The sequence below is a fragment of the Rhamphochromis longiceps genome, linkage group LG23 (genome assembly GCF_057381845.1).
Source record: "Rhamphochromis longiceps isolate RC_006_pf linkage group LG23, R_longiceps_female_GT1.1, whole genome shotgun sequence".
Taxonomy (NCBI): Eukaryota; Metazoa; Chordata; class Actinopteri; order Cichliformes; family Cichlidae; genus Rhamphochromis; species Rhamphochromis longiceps.
The window spans coordinates 41,051,790-41,071,552 of NC_140578.1; the positions used below are offsets into that span (position 1 = coordinate 41,051,790).

The window sequence follows — 19,763 nt, forward strand, 5'->3', positions numbered from 1 at the left end:
TTAATATATATTTTTTTTCATTGACTTTGTCTGTTTTGCAGTTGGTGATGGAGTTCTGTGGTGCTGGTTCCATCACAGACCTAGTGAAGAACACAAAGGGGAACCAGCTGAAGGAAGACTGGATTGCCTACATCTCCAGAGAGATCCTCAGAGTGAGCACATTCCCCCGCCCTCTTTTTTCCCCTCTCTTCTCCTCATTTCTCTTCTCTACCTTCTTTCACTAATATTGCATCTCCTCTACCCTCCTCAGGGTCTCGCCCACTTACACGCCCACCACGTCATCCACCGTGACATCAAAGGCCAGAACGTGTTATTGACGGAGAATGCTGAAGTTAAACTAGGTGAGTGACTGAGTTTTCATATCTTTGATACCTTTTGATCCAATAAATGTCAGTGTCAACTTTAACTTAGAGATTCTCACTTGTTCTTGCCATGCAACACAAGACTCTAAAACATCTATAAAGTGCCCACCTCCACAGTTTCGGACGAACTAGTTTCTCAGGTGGCCACTTGAGGCAGGCAAAAGAATCAATTTTTATAAACGGGCATGTTAAAATACCAAACTTTATAGTAGTTATAAACATGTGTACTGAACGGTGCCAAAGACAATTTTAACCAGTGGTGTAGATTTTAATATAGCTCAATATCATGAATTCCAGTAAGATTTAAATGTATCTATAGTTAATGGTTCCCATTCAGTGGTGCTTAAAACAGTTTAAGTTGTCAAGTTTGCACATTTTGTTTTAAGTCTAGATTTTGCCAGCTACGGTGAATTACAGATGCAGCTTGCTAACCAAGCTAGCCAGTAATAGCTACATCTACCATTGAAAAGATTATGCTTGTGTGTAAGAAGGCTGAAAGCTATTTTCCAGCGGCCCGTTTCTCTTTCTTGAAATCGAGTCTTTGAAGATGATCGTACAGCGTTTAACTGACTGTCTCCGCTCCTTATCTCTCCAGTGGATTTTGGCGTGAGTGCTCAGCTGGATCGGACAGTTGGAAGGAGAAACACCTTCATTGGGACACCTTACTGGATGGCCCCAGAAGTCATCGCTTGTGACGAGAACCCAGATGCAACATATGATTACCGAGTAAGATTCCCCAACGTGTCGAGCGTTCAAAACCTGACTTCCTGTAACCGCGGAGGCGCATTATTCTTGTGAATGGCTTTCTTATTGGGCGTTTTCTTCTCTCGCAGAGTGATCTGTGGTCCTGCGGTATCACGGCTATTGAAATGGCTGAAGGAGCGCCCCGTGAGTGCCTGTTTCTCTTATCATTTGTTTTTTCTTGATCTTTTAATCCTCTTGAATCTTTAACTTTTTTGCACCGCTTCTTTCAGCTCTTTGCGACATGCACCCCATGCGTGCACTCTTCCTCATTCCAAGAAATCCTCCTCCTCGGCTGAAATCTAAAAAATGGTGAGCACCACCCGGAAAGGACGTTTTTACTGTTTACGTATCTGTCCTATATAATCGCCTCGCTACCCTGCAAAATCCTGACACATTTACTCTGAGATATTTTATGCACAGATTTCCTTCTGTTCTTTTTATGTGCATTTTGTTTTATGTCAGACCTTAGCCCAGGCAGCTACAGAGACTTAAATCTAAGAGCTCAGCTTTCCCTTAGTGCTCTGCTGCTGACTCGAACATCTGTGGTACACCTGCTCTGGCAGGCTCAGGCTCTCCTGGCACTCGCACAAACACACTGGATCGCTGCTCTGGACTGCACTGCAGAAACATCTCAGAGCTCGAACGCTCTAATGAACTGGCTCTCGTTTTACATTTGTCTTCAAACAGAAATCGCTGTTTTATTTTATACTCCACCCCTGTTTCATAAAATATCGGTTTGATTTGCTGCTGTCGCAAGTGAATCTGACGGTTCTCGGCAGCAGGTGCAGTTGTGATAATAATTTCACTCCAGCGTGTAGCGTTTTTCAGTTTTCGTGGAGTATATGTAATGAAAGGTTCGATGCTGCTCGTCTGTGTGCATAAACCTCAGTTTTTGTTGCGCTGGCGAGTGTCTGGTGAAGGGGAGGGAGCGCTGTTAGGAGTCGTGGGGCGTTTGCAAAAATGTCTGCTTCACTTTCTCGTTGCATGGCTGAAATACTTCTGTTTCTGATTCGCTCTCTCAGCCTTGTGTTGTTTCTCTCCCCCAACTCGCTCACAGGTCCAAAAAGTTCTTCAGTTTCATCGAGAGCTGCCTCGTGAAGAATTACACGCAGCGCCCACCAACAGAGCAGCTGCTGAAGCACCCCTTCATCCGAGACCAGCCCAACGAGCGGCAGGTCCGCATACAGCTCAAAGACCACATCGACCGGACGAAGAAAAAGAGGGGCGAGAAAGGTGCGTGTGCTTCTCGATTATCATGAAAGGCTGGAAAAGTGTAGGATGCATAAGCTGTGAGTGACTGGTTTTTGTCCTTGTGCAGATGAGACGGAATATGAGTACAGTGGCAGTGAGGAGGAGGAAGAGGATCCTCCTGAGCAAGAAGGAGAGCCCAGGTATGTTCTACACCTGTAGCGTTTCCCTGAAAGGAAACAAGTGCACCTGCTCAGGTGGAGGCGTTTCACAAAGCTCCAACCTTTTGTCTCTTTCTTACACCGATACAGCTCAATTGTCAACGTGCCAGGTGAATCTACTCTACGGCGTGACTTCATCCGCCTGCAGCAGGAGAACAAGGAGAGGTCGGAGGCGCTCCGTCACCAGCAGCTCCTCCAGGAGCAGCAACTCCGGGAGCAAGAGGAGTACAAGCGCCAACTACTGGCAGAGAGGCAGAAACGTATCGAGCAACAGAAGGAGCAGAGAAGGCGGTTAGAGGAGGTAGGGTTTTGTTTCGACTCGTTGTGTCGTTTGTTGTGCTGTTTTTCGGGAAGTTTTTACCCTGTTTTAAATTTATTTGCCCCCCCCCCCCACAAATACCCCCACAGCAACAGCGACGCGAACGGGAGATGAGGAGGCAACAGGAGCGCGAGCAGCGTCGTCGCGAGCAAGAAGAAAAGAGGCGTATGGAGGAGATGGATCGTAGACGTAAAGAGGAGGAGGAACGCCGGCAGGACGAGAAGAGAAGGAACGATCGTGAGCAGGTCTGTTTCTGAAATTACTTTTACTGCAGTTAAAGCCAGCGAAACACAAAGTGAATTGGTGTGTTGGTTCTGTAAAATGAAGACATGAAGCTCAGGGGTTACTTGATGTATTTATCGTAGCGCAGCAAAGCCAAAACATCCCTCTTATCTGTTTTAAGATGGATTTTTAGGGTTGTGCTTATTTAAAGAGACATGCGCAGCCTTGATGGGTTTTCTTTCCTGCTGACAGGAGTACATCAGGCGCCAGCTGGAAGAGGAGCAGAGACACCTCGAGATGCTCCAGGAGCAGCTGCTCCGTGAGCAGGCCATGCTGCTGGTCAGTCGCACACAAACACTCAGCCTTCTTATTATATCACAATGTCCTTTCACCTCCATAACCTCCAAGATATGAAAATGACTTATAAATCTATTTATATCTCCAGGATTACAGCTTTTGATTTAATGCATTTTACTGACTTTTTTTTTTTAAATGCATGAAATTCTCAGGAGTTAGGCATTGAGTTGCTTGGATATTATATGTACTGAAGTTTGACCAGGACAGTAAGGCGGAGCCAAAGGTGAATAGGGTCCGGATTTTTGTTTTCCTCTCCTTTCTTCCTTTCATTTAAAGGTGCTGTTGAGTCATTGTAGCCCACTTACACCAGGAATCAACCCTGATCACTTTCATATTTAGTGATGGTGATGTCTTGGACTGTAATGTTTGCAGATGCGATGATGTAGTGAGAGTAGGGACCAGGTGGAGGTATGCATTGGAGACGGGGGGGGAGGCAGATGATCCACTGTGGTGACCTGGAAAGAGAGCAGCTAAAAGAAGTTCAGTTATTCTAGCTCACTATGATAAAAAAAGGTTAAAAAACAAACAGGAAAAATATTTTAGATTTTAACTTTTACAGTATTTGCATACGATTGTTCATCATTTATCAATAACAAATGTGACTTTTTAACTTTAAGGATATTTTGTTTTAAATTGGAAGACATTCTAAGCTTTTTGCAAGTCTGTCCTCTGCACATCGTGAATGGGTGATGTAAAAACTGTAAGGAATGGCAGTGGATCAGTGGTATAGCTAAATATGTCAAAGCGTATGAGTGTCTCCAGGTAGGGAGTGGGGTTTTGCTCTTTTGCCCCACCCACCCCGCCCTTCTCCACCCTTGAAACACACAGATGCATGATGGACGGACATGTGGATGTCATCAGGAAATGCTCCACAGCGCGGCTTTATTTTTAAATAGGTGTTTGAGTCGTTTACACTGCAGAGAAATGTGAAGAAATTGTTCTTTCACGTGTTTAATAGTAATTATGATTCGAAGAGACAAGTTTGTTTTGTGTGCACAGCACAAGTCAAACATGACTAAGAGTCAAAAGAAAGATTAAAGAGACGACGATCACCATCATAGTCTGCCTCTGTAAAGACTTGTTGGGCCAAACATGGCCGCTGCCTCTTCTCTCCACCCTGAACCAACCCTACGCTCTGCGACAGGAGTTCAAGTGGCGGGAGCTCGAGGAGCAGCGCAAAGCCGAGCGTCTCCACAAGCGCCTGCAGCAGGAGCAGGCGTACCTGCTGTCCCTGCAGCACGACTCCAAGCAGCAACCTGGCGACAAAACAAAACTCCCATCAGACCATAGTAAGCCGCCACAGGCTGCCACTCTGCCCCCTGACAGAGCCCTCGCCACACTCCCACAAGCTCAGGTCCTCAACTCTGCCGTCTCTGTAGCGAGGGGCGCCTGTGAATCCTCCAGAGCCCCTCAGACGATCCCTGCAGACAGCAGTAAATCCCAGGCAACAGGGCAGGAGAGGACTGATGAGAGTTTGAGCCGGGTCTCAAACTCCCCCAGCTCCCTTCAGACTGAAACCCCCTCTGACTCTAACCCTCCTCAGACAGAAAGCTCGGAGCCCGACAGCGAGCCTGTCAGTCAACCTCCTCAGCCTATCAGAGAGGTGAACCTCCTCCTCGGCTCTGCCTGTTCTTTCCACTTTCCTCTTCTTGCTTGCTTTCACACAGCCTCAGTGGTTATGATGATAAAGGATTGTTTTCCTCCCCACGTACTTGCCTGTTGTGGGTGTTCTGGTCCAAAGCAACAACTAACATGTTACAGTGCCGGGGCTCTCAGACAGTCATCCTTTTGAAGGAAAGAAGTAGGGGGTCCAGGGAGAACCACGGGCTCACAACCGACCTTTTTGTGTCCTGAATAAAACAACCTGCTCTCCTCCGCTGTCTCTTTGCTCTTCCTCTCACTTGCACTGTTGCTCGTCATCCATCAGGACATTGTCATCTTAATTTAAATTTCGAGCTGGCTGAACGAGAGAGAAATATATTTAAGGTCTAGGAGAGTTAGAATAAAGAAGCTTTCAGGGATTCCTCTTTGTCTTTTGACATCCAGTCTGATAAATTCTTCAGTGTGGCTGTGTCGACTCTGTGTGTGGACTGGGCCACTGCATGTGGATGACTGAGGCCCAAACTAACACGCAGGGGCACCGAAGCAGTGTCTCCGGCCTGCGTCATTAACTGCGATCTTTTCCCCCCACTGCATACTTAAATCCTGGGATGTTTGAAAGAGTCCCTCTCCTCCTACGTCTGCACATGTATCTGTGTCTGTATGGCTGCCCACAGTTGGCTTCAAGCATGTTTAATATCGTTGTCACCAGCTGTATGTTGCTGATCGTTGTTGGTTAAATGTAAAAGTTTCCCAAGAGACCACAAGATCAATTTTTCCCTGATACTCATCCCTTTTTTTCCCCCCACCCTCTACAATTCCTCCATCTCAGGCCGACGAGCGCTACCGTAAGAACATTCAGGGCTCCCCTCAGGCCGCCCCTCCTCCCAAGCAGCCCCCTCTGCCTCCCCGCTCCTCTGAACCGTTCTCCAACGGCGGCTCCTCGTCCGACGCATCTGCCATGCACCGACCCATGGAGCCTCAGGTAACTCCTTCCTCCGCTGCTCCCTAGCCTTTTCCTCCTCCTCCTTCATTCTGTCGCTGCACTGGATTTGTGTCAGTTTTCTCAGACATTTAGCCCACTTCAAATAAAGAAAAAAATAAAATAAAAAATAGGAGAAGGTGAGGCTGGGCAGAATGTGTGTTTGAACTGTGGCTTTAGACTGTTCACCTTTTTTGATTTCCCTGGGTATTATTTTTGTCCTACTGTTGAGACTCACAATAAGTCATAAGCACTTCAGTCAGCAGTCTGAGTAGTTTTAAAAAAACATGACAGGCTCCTGATATAGTGAATGAGTTCATCAATCACTGCCTCCGCCAGTGCTAAAAAGCCAATAATTTTATTTCTCGCCTTTGTTTTATGTTTTTCTTTCAAATGAGCAAATAGAGCTATAATTTACCCTCCTGAAATCCTTTTTGCACGCTCAGCGCAGCCTTTTTGCTGAATATACTGAACATATTCATGATTTCTCTTGGGCCGCTCTATGGCGTCATCTTTTTCCTACAAGAATGCCCATACAGAGATGGGTGTAGTGGTATTTGTGGGAGAATATGTACCTTTTACAGACTAAGCTCACAATCACAGAACAATTCAAGAACAGATCAACAGAGAAATGAGACAGTTTTGCCACTTAACCTCCTGAACTCTTTGATATTTCCACTTGAGAAGAGTGGGGGGGGGGAAAAAAACTGAACTCCAATTTATCATAACGGCTGCAAAACTGCATGACCAACCTTGGACTCTGTGGCTAAGACACTTGGGAGTGAGACACTTAGCCTCATCACCTTTTCAGAGTGAGGGTTTAAAAAAACTCCAGCACACGCTGACAGTTCAATTTCTGTCGAATCAACACTAAATTAGAGGAGAATAACAGCCATATAGCAGCCGTAACCTCTTCAGTAAATCTGCTGCACTTTGCAATCTTTGGGGGGGAAGGGGGGGGAGACATGGACCAGATTTGTGGGTTTTTTGTTTGTAAGCAGAATTCAGCTTAACTTTGCTTAAACTCATGTTTGTGTGTCTGAGGAGTAAAAATCTGTTACATTTGTTTTTTTATTTTTAATAAATTTGAAAGAAGCTTTTCTTCACTTTGAGGATTTTTGTGAAGAAAAGTGTTTTTGTTTTTTGTTTTTCATTTTTCTCTTCCTCAGTAAAGAGACTTTGCACATAAAAAATCTAATTGTGGGTTCACAACATGAATATAAAACAAGTACTGACGACAGTGGCTTATTGCAAAAGCAATTAGATGCTCTGCTTGCAGCAGACTTCTGCAAAATGCACTACTTGTGTATGTTACTCAGCAGAACAGCTGGGATAGGCTGATTGCAACATAATCTGCCTTTGAACCTTTTTTAAAGCTCAGAAATTGTAATGTGTAATTTGGAATGACACTTTTGAAACAGAAGCGTCATATTTATCACACCGACACAGGCTCCTCTTTCTTCAAATGGTTGATTCCTGTAAAAAAACAAAACGCCGACTGTAGGAGTGAAAAAGTCATTGTTTCATGTTGTGCTGTCTGCCGTGTGCATGTGTACATTATGTAAAAAGCCACACGCATCTTCCCTCATGTCTCACTGTGTTGTCTGCTTGTTTCACCCCCTCCCCCCTGCTCTTCCTCTTCCTGACTCCCAAAAAGGTCCAGTGGTCTCACCTGGCTGCCCTAAAGAGCAGCAACAGCGCTGCCCCCTCTCCTCCTCCTCCACCTGTGGTTGCCCGCTCTCAGTCCTTCAGCGAGTCCGGCGGTGTGGCCTCTAGCTTTGCACAACTCCACCTGCGCTCCCAGGACCCCCACCATCACCACCACCACCACCCATCGCCTGCACGCACAGATCCCCAACCCCAACCTCCCCTCCACCACCCTCAGGCTAGGCTTGAACATCAGGCCAGCAGCGAGGAGGTCCCTCCCAAGGTAAGGTGCCGGGGGACGGCTGCCTTCTCCCCCCTCCTCCCACACCCAGCCTTCAAATCTCTCCTCCATCGCTCACTTCCTCTCATCCACTTTTACGTAGCATGCTGTTCAGCCTCCTCCTGGCTGTGTGCGTCTGCCTTGCTGCGTCTAGTCTCACTTGTTAACACTTAAAACTGCTGTGAGGGCGTATTCAAATGAATCAGAGCAACTTTGAATTTCTGGGCCGACAGATTACCCCATCGCTCATATTCAAAATCATGAATGAGAAATAAAACCGCACATTCCTCTAATCTAAATCGCTCTCATTGTGTTGTGGGGGTGTTCTGTTCTCTGCTCCGCTGTGTTCAGCTACGCCCTAAGATTATCTCTGTTTCAGTGGTCAAACTAGGACAGTTTTTAAATTCTTGGCTGATTTCCCCTTCAGCTTCAAATCCCAATGTATGCTCACTGAATTAGCATGAGCCTGAACCAGAGGATAAGCTCTCTTGTTTGATGACACTGTTTTCCTATTAGGTGATTGTTTTTAGGAACATATTGATTTGTGATGATCATCAAATACTTGTCTCCCAGGTACCGGTGAGGACAACATCCAGGTCTCCTGTACTGTCACGTAGAGAGTCCCCTCTGCCTTCACAGCCCAGCAATCAGGGCGGACAGAGGAACGCAGGCAGGTGAGTAAAGAGACCTCAGGCGTGTCTTACTTTTGGATTATGTGGATGTGGTCTAAGAGAGCTGCTCACATGCTCACACTGTTAAAAGTTGTAAAAGACAAAACAGTAACCCCTCCCCTACATAGGGGTGCCTCTCAGAATAGAGAGTTTCAGAAAATAAAAACAAATGGTAGAATAGACAGATTATTAAGACATAATATTATGACTGCTTATAATATTGCAGATTAATATTTATAAGTTGTTTATGTTTGCATATAAAATGCAAAAAAATGTGCTTTGATTTTGCGGTGATGTAAACTCCCACTAATCCAAGTACAATCAAAATCACAAAAATATATGTAGCGTATCCTGAAAAGCGCAGGGAGGGTAGGGACAAAATGTTAACATATCACATGATAAACTGACAGTGGAGTTGGGTTTGTTTCCATGTGCTTGTTCTTCCTCGTCACAGTAACGTGGAGCAGCGTCCGCTGTGGGATCGAGTGGAGAAGCTGCAGTCCCGGCCAGGCAGCGGCAGCTCGTCCGGCTCCTCCAACTCCAGCTCCCAGGCCAGTCCTGGGGACCGTTTCAGGCCACGCTGTGAGTCCCCTGGTACTGTACTCGGCTACATCTCACTAACCCTACCGACTGCTTATTAGCAGATTAGGATTATTACCATAATTATACAAATCTGGCTCAAATGCCATCCTCTGAGCTTGTGCTTAAATAAGTTTTTTTTTTTTTGTTTGTTTTTTTGCCAATTAAAGCGCCTTTGCACATCCAGCTCTCTTCGGTCTCCCCTCACTAACGCCATTTCCTTTCATTTCCACAAAGCTTCCTCCAAATCTGAAGGATCGCCTCTCCAGCGGCCTGAAAACGTTTCCAAGAAACAGGATGAAAAGAACGTTGCCAGGCCCACTCGACCAGCTGTAAGTCCACTGTTACTCGAGTGCTGTTAAACTTGAAAATGAATAGGTGAAAACAGTTTTTCCCCACTTTGCTCTATTTTCCACTGCTCCAATTATCCAACCACCTGGTGTGGGAACCTTACGTGAATCCAATGCTTCCTGATTGTTTGGGTGGGGTGCCTTGCTTAGGGTGATGTGGTAAGCCTATTAACTGAGATTACATAATCTCACCTCTGCTATGCCTGCACCATTGCTCATGCATTGCTCATGGCATTACACGATAAAGATTTCAGATAAAAGGCATTTGCTCCTTTTGTGGAGATTGGCTCACTATTTTATTTCTGCCTTTACCGTCCCCTGGCACCTTTCCATACGCCTCCACTTTTTTTTTTTTTTTTTTTTTGCTTGCTCTCAAGAAAAATGCACAAGACAAAAGGAGGGTTAACCCTGCGCCGCAGCTTCCTGCTCCTAGATTTGAATGCAACCACATTTGAATGCAAACACGCCCCTCCTGTGTTCCCTTGTACTTGTCAGAATGGCTCGCGATCACCTGTTTGTGTTTGTGGATAAACTGTGGCTTGGAAGCACGGAAGTATACCCCCCCCCCTTCTTTTTCTTGCTCTTTTTACAAGCTTATGCGACTATATTATGACAAAGGGGCGAGGGAAAATGAAGAGGACAAACATGTTAAGGAGGACGAGGTGAAACACTCATTTAGGCCACAGAAAGAGGCTCTTTAGTAATCTGACATTCCCCCATACAACATGCTGCTTACTTCACTGTTTCCTAGAGGTCAGACTACATGAAGGTTGTTTAAAAGATGGAAAAAGACGGTACAGGTTTGTACCCACAAGTGAAAGAGACGAAATAGAAACACAAACAGTTCCTTGAACCAAGGAGGGATTCAGATTTCAGACTTTCTACAGTACGATTTCCTGTTGTGCCTTTTTATTTAAAGTGGACCTAGTCTGCTCATTTCAGACTCAATATTTGTAGTCTTGAAGTCTGCCAGTGTAGCTTTGTACTTTTAGCTGTTCTCCCTTTTAAAGCCAGCTTTCTTCTGATTGGCTGCTCCTCCCTAAGCAGGATGTTTGAACAGTAGGTGGGTGGAGCTTCTGTGTGCCTTAGATGAAGATAATGGGTGGGGGGGAGGGTATCTGTGCACCCTATGACATCATTCAGCCAAAAGGCACAATGGGTCCACTTTGTGTGCTCAGTCTATCATATTGATGCGTTGTCTGGGCAACCTCTGTTATGGAGGGAGTTTTTAAACTTGGAGTGTTTGTCCTCTTTGGTGCAATTTCTTTTTGTGCTGAAAAATCTAAGCCAACTAAAAATTCATTAGTATGAACCAAACAGGGCCATCCAGAAATGGGACCACCTTAGTGGTCTTAGCGCCGTTGCTTCAGGCCGAATGCAACTTGCACCAAAGCGGAGAAATGGACCTGAGCTCGCAGGTTGACCTGTCAGCGCGTCTAAAACCTTCGCTGCTGCTTTCAGGACCTGACAGCGCTCGCCAAGGAGCTGCGCGCAGTCGACGATGTGCGACCTCCTCACAAGGTCACAGACTACTCCTCCTCCAGTGACGAGTCGGGCACGACCGACGAGGAGGACGAGGAAGAGGTGGACCAGGAGGCAGGAGAAGAGTCCACCTCAGGGGCCGAGGACTCCAAAGCTGGGTAATACACCTGATGCCTCTTTTATTAATCAGTGCTGCATGGCTTATCTGCATGACTGCTGGTTTAACTCTGGTCTGGTTATGGGACATCAGATATCCCCATGGCTTCCGCAGGAGAGTGAGTAACGGCGAGACGGAGTCTGCTAAAACCATGCTGGTCGAAGACTCGGAAAGCGAACAGGCAACCACACCCTCCAAGGATGGCACACTGGTCATCAGACAGGTAAGAAGGACGGGCCGGTGGTGCCTGATTTTGACCGATTGGTGGTGCTGATTAGGAATGTAGTTTAGAATTTTCTCTGTCCAGCGTCAGTGTTGTTTTAACTACTCATTCTCCACAATTTCTTCGTTGTTCCTGCATATGATCATGCCATTTCATAGGCTTTCACATTTGAAGATGAATAATCTTAATATGTCAGGTTGCTACACCAAGCAGCAGGCTAGCAGCCAGACACACAGCTCCACCTTCTTTCCCACCTGCTTGCTTGAGCCCAAGTGTGCCTGTTCTTGCTTCCAGAGCACAGCTGACATAAAGCGGTTGGTCACTCTCTCATCTTCCTCCCCTTCCTCGGCTGGCCACGGCCAACCCCAACCCCCTGGTCGCGGCCCGCTAGAGAAAAACGGCTTTCCGGGCCGCATACACCACCTACCAGACCTTATCCAGCAGAGCCATCATTCCACTTCCTCTTCCACAACCATCCCTTCCTTCTCCTCCTCCTCCTCTTCCACCACCACTACCTCCTCCTCCTTACCCTCATCATCTAGCCATGCCAGTCCTGCAGTATCCCCACAGATCTCTTTGGACGAGCTCACTGCCATAGAGGTATGTCCCCATCACACAACTAAGGGCAAACAGCTGAGGAGTGGGCAGTAGAAAAAATGTGCAGACTTTTTGTATAGCTTAAAAAAATGGTATCAGGTTTATTGTGACGGCTATAAAATGCAAACCTCCATCTCGGTCTGTACACGTCAGCTGTCCATTCCTGGGTTGCCTGCCCTGCATCCTCTCCTCCTCCATGTCCTGCTGGCTTCACACTTCCTCTTCTCTGCTCACTCTTCACTCAGCTGGTTTGAATCTTCTGAGCTGCTGCAACCTCCTTTCCCCTCCCGCACCTCACTGCATTACACTGTGCTAACACTGGCGCCTCCTTGTGGCGCAACGTGCTCATAACATGCAGGAAACTAAAGCCCGAGCTTCTTGGGATTTGTATGAATATTTCTAAGATAAATGTCCCATTTATAGAGCAGCACTACCTTGCAAGCAACTTGCGTCTTGGGTGGTGGAGTATCCTTGTGTGTCTGTGCTTCATTAAGAGCAGCTTTTTTTCTTCTCCTCTCTAACAGTTCACAGCAGCCTGTGTTTGGATCACTTAATGTTTCCTTCAACACATTTTTTTCTTCTTCTTGTTGCACATGTTGTTTGTCCTCTGACATATTTTGTGCCTTCACTAACATCAAAACAATTAACATAACTGCACTTAATCTTTTTCGTTTGCTTTTTTCCCGGGGTGGGTGGTGGGGGGACTTTGTTCCCAGTTGTGCTGTAAAAATGTGGTTTTGAAGGCATTTAAGCTGGATGTTGTTTAACGAGACCCCAGAGGTAGAGCTATAACTCATAAGCTCAAACCTGAGGGGCCTCTGCTGCCGTTTAAATAAACAGTCGTTCTTAGGAATTACAAATCACTGTAACAAATCAAGTTTGATTCATGTTTCAGCTCGGTGCATTTTAAGTTATTTTATTGGGAATGTTTTGAGCTCTAGGTTTTCTAAATATCCGATATCTCCACCAGTCGCAGTCGGAGAGCAACTCCATGTCCAAACACAAGTCTTCCTCCTCGTTCACTCCCTTCATCGACCCGCGTCTGCTGCAGATATCTCCATCCAGCGGGAGCTCCCTCAACAACATGAGTAAGTCTGGATATACAGCCCACTGCAAAAATGCATCTTCAACACTAATTCCTCTCTGCTATCTGCAAAGTTAATGTGCACTGCCTCTGCTTTCCCTTTCCAGCTGGATTTGGGCAAGACGGGCGCCTGTCAGATCAGCTGCGGTCCGACCCATCCCGTAAAGGCTCGGTGGTTAATGTCAACCCGGTCAACACTCGTCCACCGAGCGACACCCCGGAGATTCGCAAGTACAAGAAGAGGTTCAACTCTGAGATCCTGTGTGCGGCACTCTGGGGTGAGTCAACTTCAAAAATATGGAGTTACTGTGATGCCCCACAGATGGATAAAAACATATCAGCAGTGACGTATGTTTGTGCCTGTTGCTCTTCCAGGAGTAAATCTGCTGGTGGGAACAGAGAGCGGTCTGATGCTGCTGGACCGAAGCGGTCAAGGTAAGGTCTACCCTCTGATCAACCGTCGACGCATCCAGCAGATGGACGTCCTAGAGGGACTCAACGTCCTGGTGACCATATCAGGTAGAGCACACGTGCCAACCAGAAAGTCTCGATTCAGATTCATTTTTAATCAGTAAAGTTTTGGATAGATGGATTTTGTTTTTGTTTCCTCCCTCCTGCAGGCAAAAAGAACAAGCTGCGAGTGTATTACCTGTCATGGCTTCGAAACAAGATTTTGCACAATGACCCTGAGGTGGAGAAGAAGCAGGGGTGGGTCAATGTGGGCGACCTGGAGGGCTGTGTCCACTACAAAGTTGGTACGTTTCCTAAAGCTCAGATGTAAAGGAAAAAGGAAATGGTGCCTTGAAGGGAGAGGGGGCATAAAAGGGCTTAAAGCTGAACAGCTTAGAGCTCAGAGGTTGCTCTGAGGCTCAGTATAAGATAAATAAGGCTTATTTTGAATTTTGAATCATGCAAAGCTGCTCTAGCAGAGTCCAAGAATTAAAAAAAATATCCACATAGATCACCATAGGAGCCATCACCCATGATTAACTCGCCACCTACTTGTTATTCCAGTGAAGTACGAGAGAATTAAATTCTTGGTGCTGGCTTTGAAGAACTCTGTGGAGGTCTACGCGTGGGCGCCCAAACCTTATCACAAGTTCATGGCCTTTAAGGTAAGCATGTTCTCTAACAGGTGTCATTCTACCTGCAGGTGGCTGACTGCTTTCAGGCTGACTTTCTTCTGACTTTTTTCCTTTAGTCTTTTGGTGACCTGGTGCACAAACCTCTGCTGGTTGACTTGACGGTGGAGGAAGGTCAGAGGTTAAAGGTCATCTACGGTTCCTGTTCAGGCTTCCACGCTGTGGATGTGGACTCTGGTGCCGTCTACGACATCTACCTGCCCACACATGTATGTGCGAACTGATGCAGACTGATTACGTCTTGTGTTTTGCATTTTCTAAATTTGAATTCAGTTTTATTTCTACAATGCCAAATCATAACAGTCGCCTCAACTTTATATTATAAGGTAAAGACCTACAATAATGGAGAGAGAACTCCACAATTAAACGACCCCCTATGAGCAAGCCCTTAGTGACCGTGCAAAGGACAAACTCCAGCAGAGCCAGGCTCAGTGAGGGGCGGCTATCTGCTGCGACTGGCGGTGAAGGGACTTTTTAAAATCTCTTACCTTTTTCCTCCATTTCATCCTCAGATCCAAACCAATATTCAGTGCCACGCCATCATCATCTTGCCCAACACTGATGGGATTGAGCTGCTGGTGTGTTACGAGGACGAGGGCGTCTACGTCAACACCTACGGACGCATCACCAAAGATGTGGTGCTGCAGTGGGGAGAAATGCCAACTTCAGTGGGTAAGAGCAAAGCAGATATTTCTCATCATGATGCCAGAGGTCAGAAAAATCTGAATCGCACTCTGGTATGCACAAAAACAACCGCACCGAGACCCTTTGCAGGAGGTGGTCTCAGTGTGGTTCCAAACAAACTATATTTATGGTGTGAACGTGATACGAGCCCACTCAGAACATGTTACAAGGGCTAAAAAATATCCCATAGCAACTTATGCTTTGTATTCTCAGTGCAGGTAGCTACTATAGATGCGCAAAGGTCTATACGGGCTAGCAACTAACCAAGAAATGAGTGTAAACTCTGTTTTCTCCCACAGCACCTTCTTCCTGTATTTACTTTTCTTCCTCCCACCCCAGATACGTCTGGCCAGTGAGCGCACAGAACATTCTCATGTGGCTTGCAGTGAAACATTTTGGTTTGCTTGGATTTTTCTGTGTGAAAACAAACCAAACCACAGGGAAAAGCTACAAGTTTACAAACTTATCAGCTGATTTGGACCAGAGTAAAAAAATCTGGAGGTGTGAAAACGCCCTGAGTGAAGAGGGCTGAAAAGTCCTGTGTTCAGAGACTTCTGATTATTTTACTGGGAGAAGTGATCTCCCAACTCTAAAAGCAATGGTGCAAATGATGCTGGCAACTTCAGTGTGCAGCAGAGTGAAGGTTCAACCTTCAGAATAAAACAATCAGATGTGAAAAGCCCAGCAGCAGCTTCACTTGATGCATTCGATTACACTCCAACAGCAGTCAAGGTTTCACTTGATTTTAGACACTTTTGTTTAATAGCTTCTTTTTTATCAATATGTAAAAGTATTACATTTATCATTAGAAGTATTCACAAGTAAAATGACACGTTGTTTGAATTTTTACAGCTTTTTTAACAGCTACTTACCCTCCTTTCCCCCTTTCTGTGCTTGTGCAGCCTACATTAGGTCAAACCAGATCATGGGCTGGGGTGAGAAGGCTATAGAGATCCGCTCAGTGGAGACGGGCCACCTTGACGGAGTCTTCATGCACAAGAGAGCCCAGAGACTCAAGTTCCTTTGTGAGAGGAATGACAAGGTGAAAACATCCTTCCTTTCTTCATCCCTCCCGTTTCTCTCTATACAGTGGAGATAAATGTGAGCACACCCCTAATAATATGTCAGGTTTTTGTTGTTGAAAACACAATACTGCAATAAATCATTTCAAAACTTTTCCACCTTCAATGTCACCAATAACCTGTAAAATCCAACTGAAAAACAAATCAGTTTTGCTGGTTACATAAGTGCACATCCTTTAAGTGATACTGCTGAAGAACCTTTAATCACAGCATTCAGTCTTAACTTGGTAATATTTGCCCTCTCTCCCATGCAAAAGTGCTCGACACTCAAGGCGCTTAACCCCTGGGGGGTCTTAGAAAATTGTGAGGTAATAGCCCTGCAATAATACAGAGAAACCCCAACAATCAGGTGATCTCCTATGAGCAAACACTTGGTGACAGTGGGAGGGAAAAACACTCTTAACAGTTGCAGTCTCAGGGAGGGGGGCCATCTGCCATGACCAGTTGGAGATGAGGGGAGGGAAACGGTGAGGGAATATCTTGTTCATCGCCCTCTTCAGGTCACCTCATAGATTTCTTTAACATTTTATTTTAACATCTACTCTACTATTACTAATCTACTGTTGGTAGCCTGGCACGACCACCAAACACCTTTTCACCCAGTGTATTCTTTCAATTTCAGGTCTTCTTTGCCTCTGTGCGTGCCGGAGGTGCCAGCCAAGTATATTTCATGACCCTGGGACGCACATCCCTCATGAGCTGGTAGAGACGTGCCGTCAGCCGATATGACAACAGTTACCTAAGCAGCGACCAACAGATGACTATTGCGACTACGACCGACGAAGACGTTTTAAAGCCCAAGCTGGAGAAGCATTTTCTGAGGCGGCGGCTTCCATTTCTCATGTCCTCGGGCAGCCAAACAACGGATTAGACTGTAATCATGAACAGAAGCTAGGGGTGGATATGTATTTAGAGGCGCCTGCAGGTTTTTCTTCCCCCCGCCAACCCCCGGCCTTGTTGCCTGACCTTCGAGCCGATCCCCATTCTCCTCCTCTCCCTCTGAGGAAGCGGGATCTGTTGCCTGTTGACGGTATATCTTTATGTCATAGTAAAACTTTGCATCTTGTAAGTGTATGACAAAATGTGTTTGTCCAGGGGGAGGGGGCAGAACGCTAAACACAGTCGTCACCGTATCAGATAAGACTGTGTTTGTGTGTGTGTTGCCACAGCTCGAATGTGTAGCTGTGTTTAATCCCGGTCCTGTCAGGTGTGTGTGACTACAACACTACGACTACACTTAGTTCCACAGATTGAACGGTGCTCGACATGTAAATCTTCTTCGTCTTCACTTTGTTTTCTCTTCCTTAACCTCCTGAAAGTGAAGATTTTTTTTTTAAGGGACCTCCTCGACGCATCCATTAAATACAGGGTACTGGATATGTTGGAGTTGGTGCATACTAACGTCGGACTCGCGCAGGTTTTTCAAGAACAGCTTTATCACGCCTCCTCTTGTGCTGTAGCTCATGTTGGACAAAAGTAGCCCTTTTTATGACGGCATGTTGCTTTGGTGTTATTAACTAAGGTAGTCCCAGTTTTTGTTTTTTAAACACACTGTATATTTTATATGTGACTTGCTGCGCATAAATAAGGAATGCAGAAATACACACAAAAATGAGTTTTAAAGGAAGAATCCACTATTCATCATCAAGAGCCTGACCTTTTTTTTTTTTTTTTTTTTTTTTTTTCTTCAGGGGCTTTTATTTTGTAATGAAATCCTGGCTTTTCTTTTTAATCTGTGTCTCCTTTGCAGAACCTGTCGTTCTACTGGAAATATAGAAACACACACCGACAAAATAGACCCAGAAATGTGAGGTTTTAATACAAATAGTTTTATGTTTTTAAGGTGGATTTTTCCTTTAAGATCAGTTGTAAGTAGGGCTAGCATAAACTGTGAATTAGCAGGTTGCCATTAAGGTAGCATGGAGGCCAGTGGGCAGAATGAGGGCAGCATGTATAGATCTCACTTAGAGGAAAGGAGGGAGGGTCAGCTGATTGTCCTCCACCTGCACTGTTGTGACATTTTCACATCTACAATCATCTGCGTTCTGAAGGAGACTTCAACTTAATGTTGCCTTAGAGGAGTTTCCAGCAATTTAAACAAAAAAAAAAAACAAAACTAAAAAAAAACTAAAATCCACTACTTCAAAAGTGAAGACGTTTAGATTTTAGGGTAGGAACACTTTAGTCTGAAGCAGCCGTGTGACTCAATGTTGGACCTCATTTATTTTTATGTTCCTTCTGTTTTTTCTTGACGCATTCAGGCATGCCACATCCAATCGGGATTGAAGAGACGCGCTACTTTAACCGAGCTCCCATAAAATTTTTATTTCGTGCTCTTTCTTCCCATCTCACCGTCGGAAACCCGAACGACAAGGCGAGACTCGTTTGTCACTTCACATGAGACAGTCTCATCCCGCCGCTGAGTGTAGAGTCCATCCTGCAGCTGTGCTTCTGTGTGAATGACAGAGCTTCATAATAGGACTCTTTAAAGGGCGGTGCCTTCGCTGTCTTTAGGGGGAAGACCCGCTGTGAGGTGCAGAAGTCGCTTTCAGTCTTGTCGTTTGTGTAGAAAGAAAGAAGGCAAAAACATAAATGAATGAATCACATGTTCTGATAGTGTGGAAAAACCGCTCCAGACAGCCAAAACCATGTGGCATACTTTTGTGTTTTTAAACTCTGGCTTAGTTTTTATTAGTGTTGTTTCCAATCATGTGTAACCCTTCAGATAAATATGCGACTGCAGTGGTTTTATTTTAAATGCACACCTTTATGTTCAAAATGTTTACAGAAGCAGTTGTTAAACCGATGTGCATCGATATGAATATTTATGGTTTCTCCCGCTCCACTGCTCCTCTTTTGTATTTTGTATTATCCCTTTTTTTTGTACTTTCATTTAGATGTTTGTGTACAGGATTAATCAACTTTTGCTCACTTTATGAATAACCCAAGCCCACAGTGTCAATTTCACTGATTTCCTTTACATCCTCCTTAGTGCACTGTGTGCGTGAGTGTGTGCGCTCCTGGCTGTGTGGCAGCACGGATCTAATGTTTTCTACCTGCCAGGTGACACGTCCCCCCCCCCCGGATGTCTCTCTAGATGCCTCTAATTTATGTCCTCTCTGTGTGTACTATGGGAATTACTGTATTTTCTTGAAGGTTTTTTTTTTTCTTTCATTGAATAAAATCAAAAGGAATTTACAGTGCTGCGTCATTCTTTGTAACATAATCTGTAAATATTTACTGCTGCATCAACAAATTGAAAATAAAATAAAAAGGAGACAGAAGTTTAAGAAATGCTGCTGCTCTTTCTGGGCCTGCGCTTGTTTAAGGTGGGACTAAATGGGGGGGGGGGATTGGAAATGACACACTACATTTCAAGCTACAGAGGAGGCTTGCCTGGCTTATCTGCATCAGTTGATTTTTAAAGTGGTGCACGTGTGACTGTCAGAAGCCACATAACTGAATGATATATGAAGCTTCATATGCAATAACTTTTTTTTGTGGGATGTCATCAGACTCTCACGTTGTTGTGGATGAATTTTGACCGCCTCTCACTGAGGTTTTAAGGTCCTGCTACAGCTGTTCAGTCAGGTTGAGGTCTGGACTTTGGACCACTGCAATAGCTTGATTCTCTTGTTTTTCTGCCGTTCTGTTGTAGCATTACTGCTGTGCTTGGGGATCATTGTCCTGTTGCATGGCTACATTTTGGACATGCTCTTAGCTGTCAGATAAATGCCCACATTTTGGTACACAGAGAAGTTCGTAGTCAACTCGGTGACGGCAAGGTGCCC

The 19,763-nt window shown here is 45.4% G+C and overlaps 1 protein-coding gene across 8 annotated transcripts in view; it reads left to right on the plus strand.

Annotated features, from left to right (window-relative positions):
* The window catches only part of LOC146642584 (mitogen-activated protein kinase kinase kinase kinase 4-like), a 37,048-nt gene extending 18,943 nt beyond the window's left edge, over positions 1–18,105 (plus strand). The window contains exons 5-32 of one of the 8 annotated variants that reach the window (XM_085397292.1): positions 42–152; positions 251–341; positions 958–1,088; positions 1,196–1,250; positions 1,337–1,415; positions 2,164–2,339; positions 2,425–2,497; positions 2,606–2,816; positions 2,924–3,079; positions 3,309–3,395; positions 4,558–5,016; positions 5,845–5,997; positions 7,652–7,924; positions 8,495–8,595; positions 9,047–9,186; positions 9,409–9,503; positions 10,983–11,161; positions 11,275–11,383; positions 11,678–11,983; positions 12,951–13,068; positions 13,172–13,342; positions 13,440–13,583; positions 13,685–13,819; positions 14,079–14,179; positions 14,266–14,415; positions 14,719–14,878; positions 15,793–15,932; positions 16,595–18,105. In XM_085397292.1, coding sequence (XP_085253418.1) covers positions 42–152; positions 251–341; positions 958–1,088; positions 1,196–1,250; positions 1,337–1,415; positions 2,164–2,339; positions 2,425–2,497; positions 2,606–2,816; positions 2,924–3,079; positions 3,309–3,395; positions 4,558–5,016; positions 5,845–5,997; positions 7,652–7,924; positions 8,495–8,595; positions 9,047–9,186; positions 9,409–9,503; positions 10,983–11,161; positions 11,275–11,383; positions 11,678–11,983; positions 12,951–13,068; positions 13,172–13,342; positions 13,440–13,583; positions 13,685–13,819; positions 14,079–14,179; positions 14,266–14,415; positions 14,719–14,878; positions 15,793–15,932; positions 16,595–16,678 — 4,188 coding nt within the window. In that variant the 3' untranslated portion in view covers positions 16,679–18,105. Of the gene's footprint in view, positions 1–41; positions 153–250; positions 342–957; positions 1,089–1,195; positions 1,251–1,336; positions 1,416–2,163; positions 2,340–2,424; positions 2,498–2,605; positions 2,817–2,923; positions 3,080–3,308; positions 3,396–4,557; positions 5,017–5,844; positions 5,998–7,651; positions 7,925–8,494; positions 8,596–9,046; positions 9,187–9,408; positions 9,504–10,982; positions 11,162–11,253; positions 11,384–11,677; positions 11,984–12,950; positions 13,069–13,171; positions 13,343–13,439; positions 13,584–13,684; positions 13,820–14,078; positions 14,180–14,265; positions 14,416–14,718; positions 14,879–15,792; positions 15,933–16,594 lie in introns of all 8 variants that reach the window. The other 7 variants (XM_085397290.1, XM_085397291.1, XM_085397293.1 and 4 more) reach the window with 7 other exon arrangements.
* Positions 18,106–19,763: the final 1,658 nt, after the last annotated feature.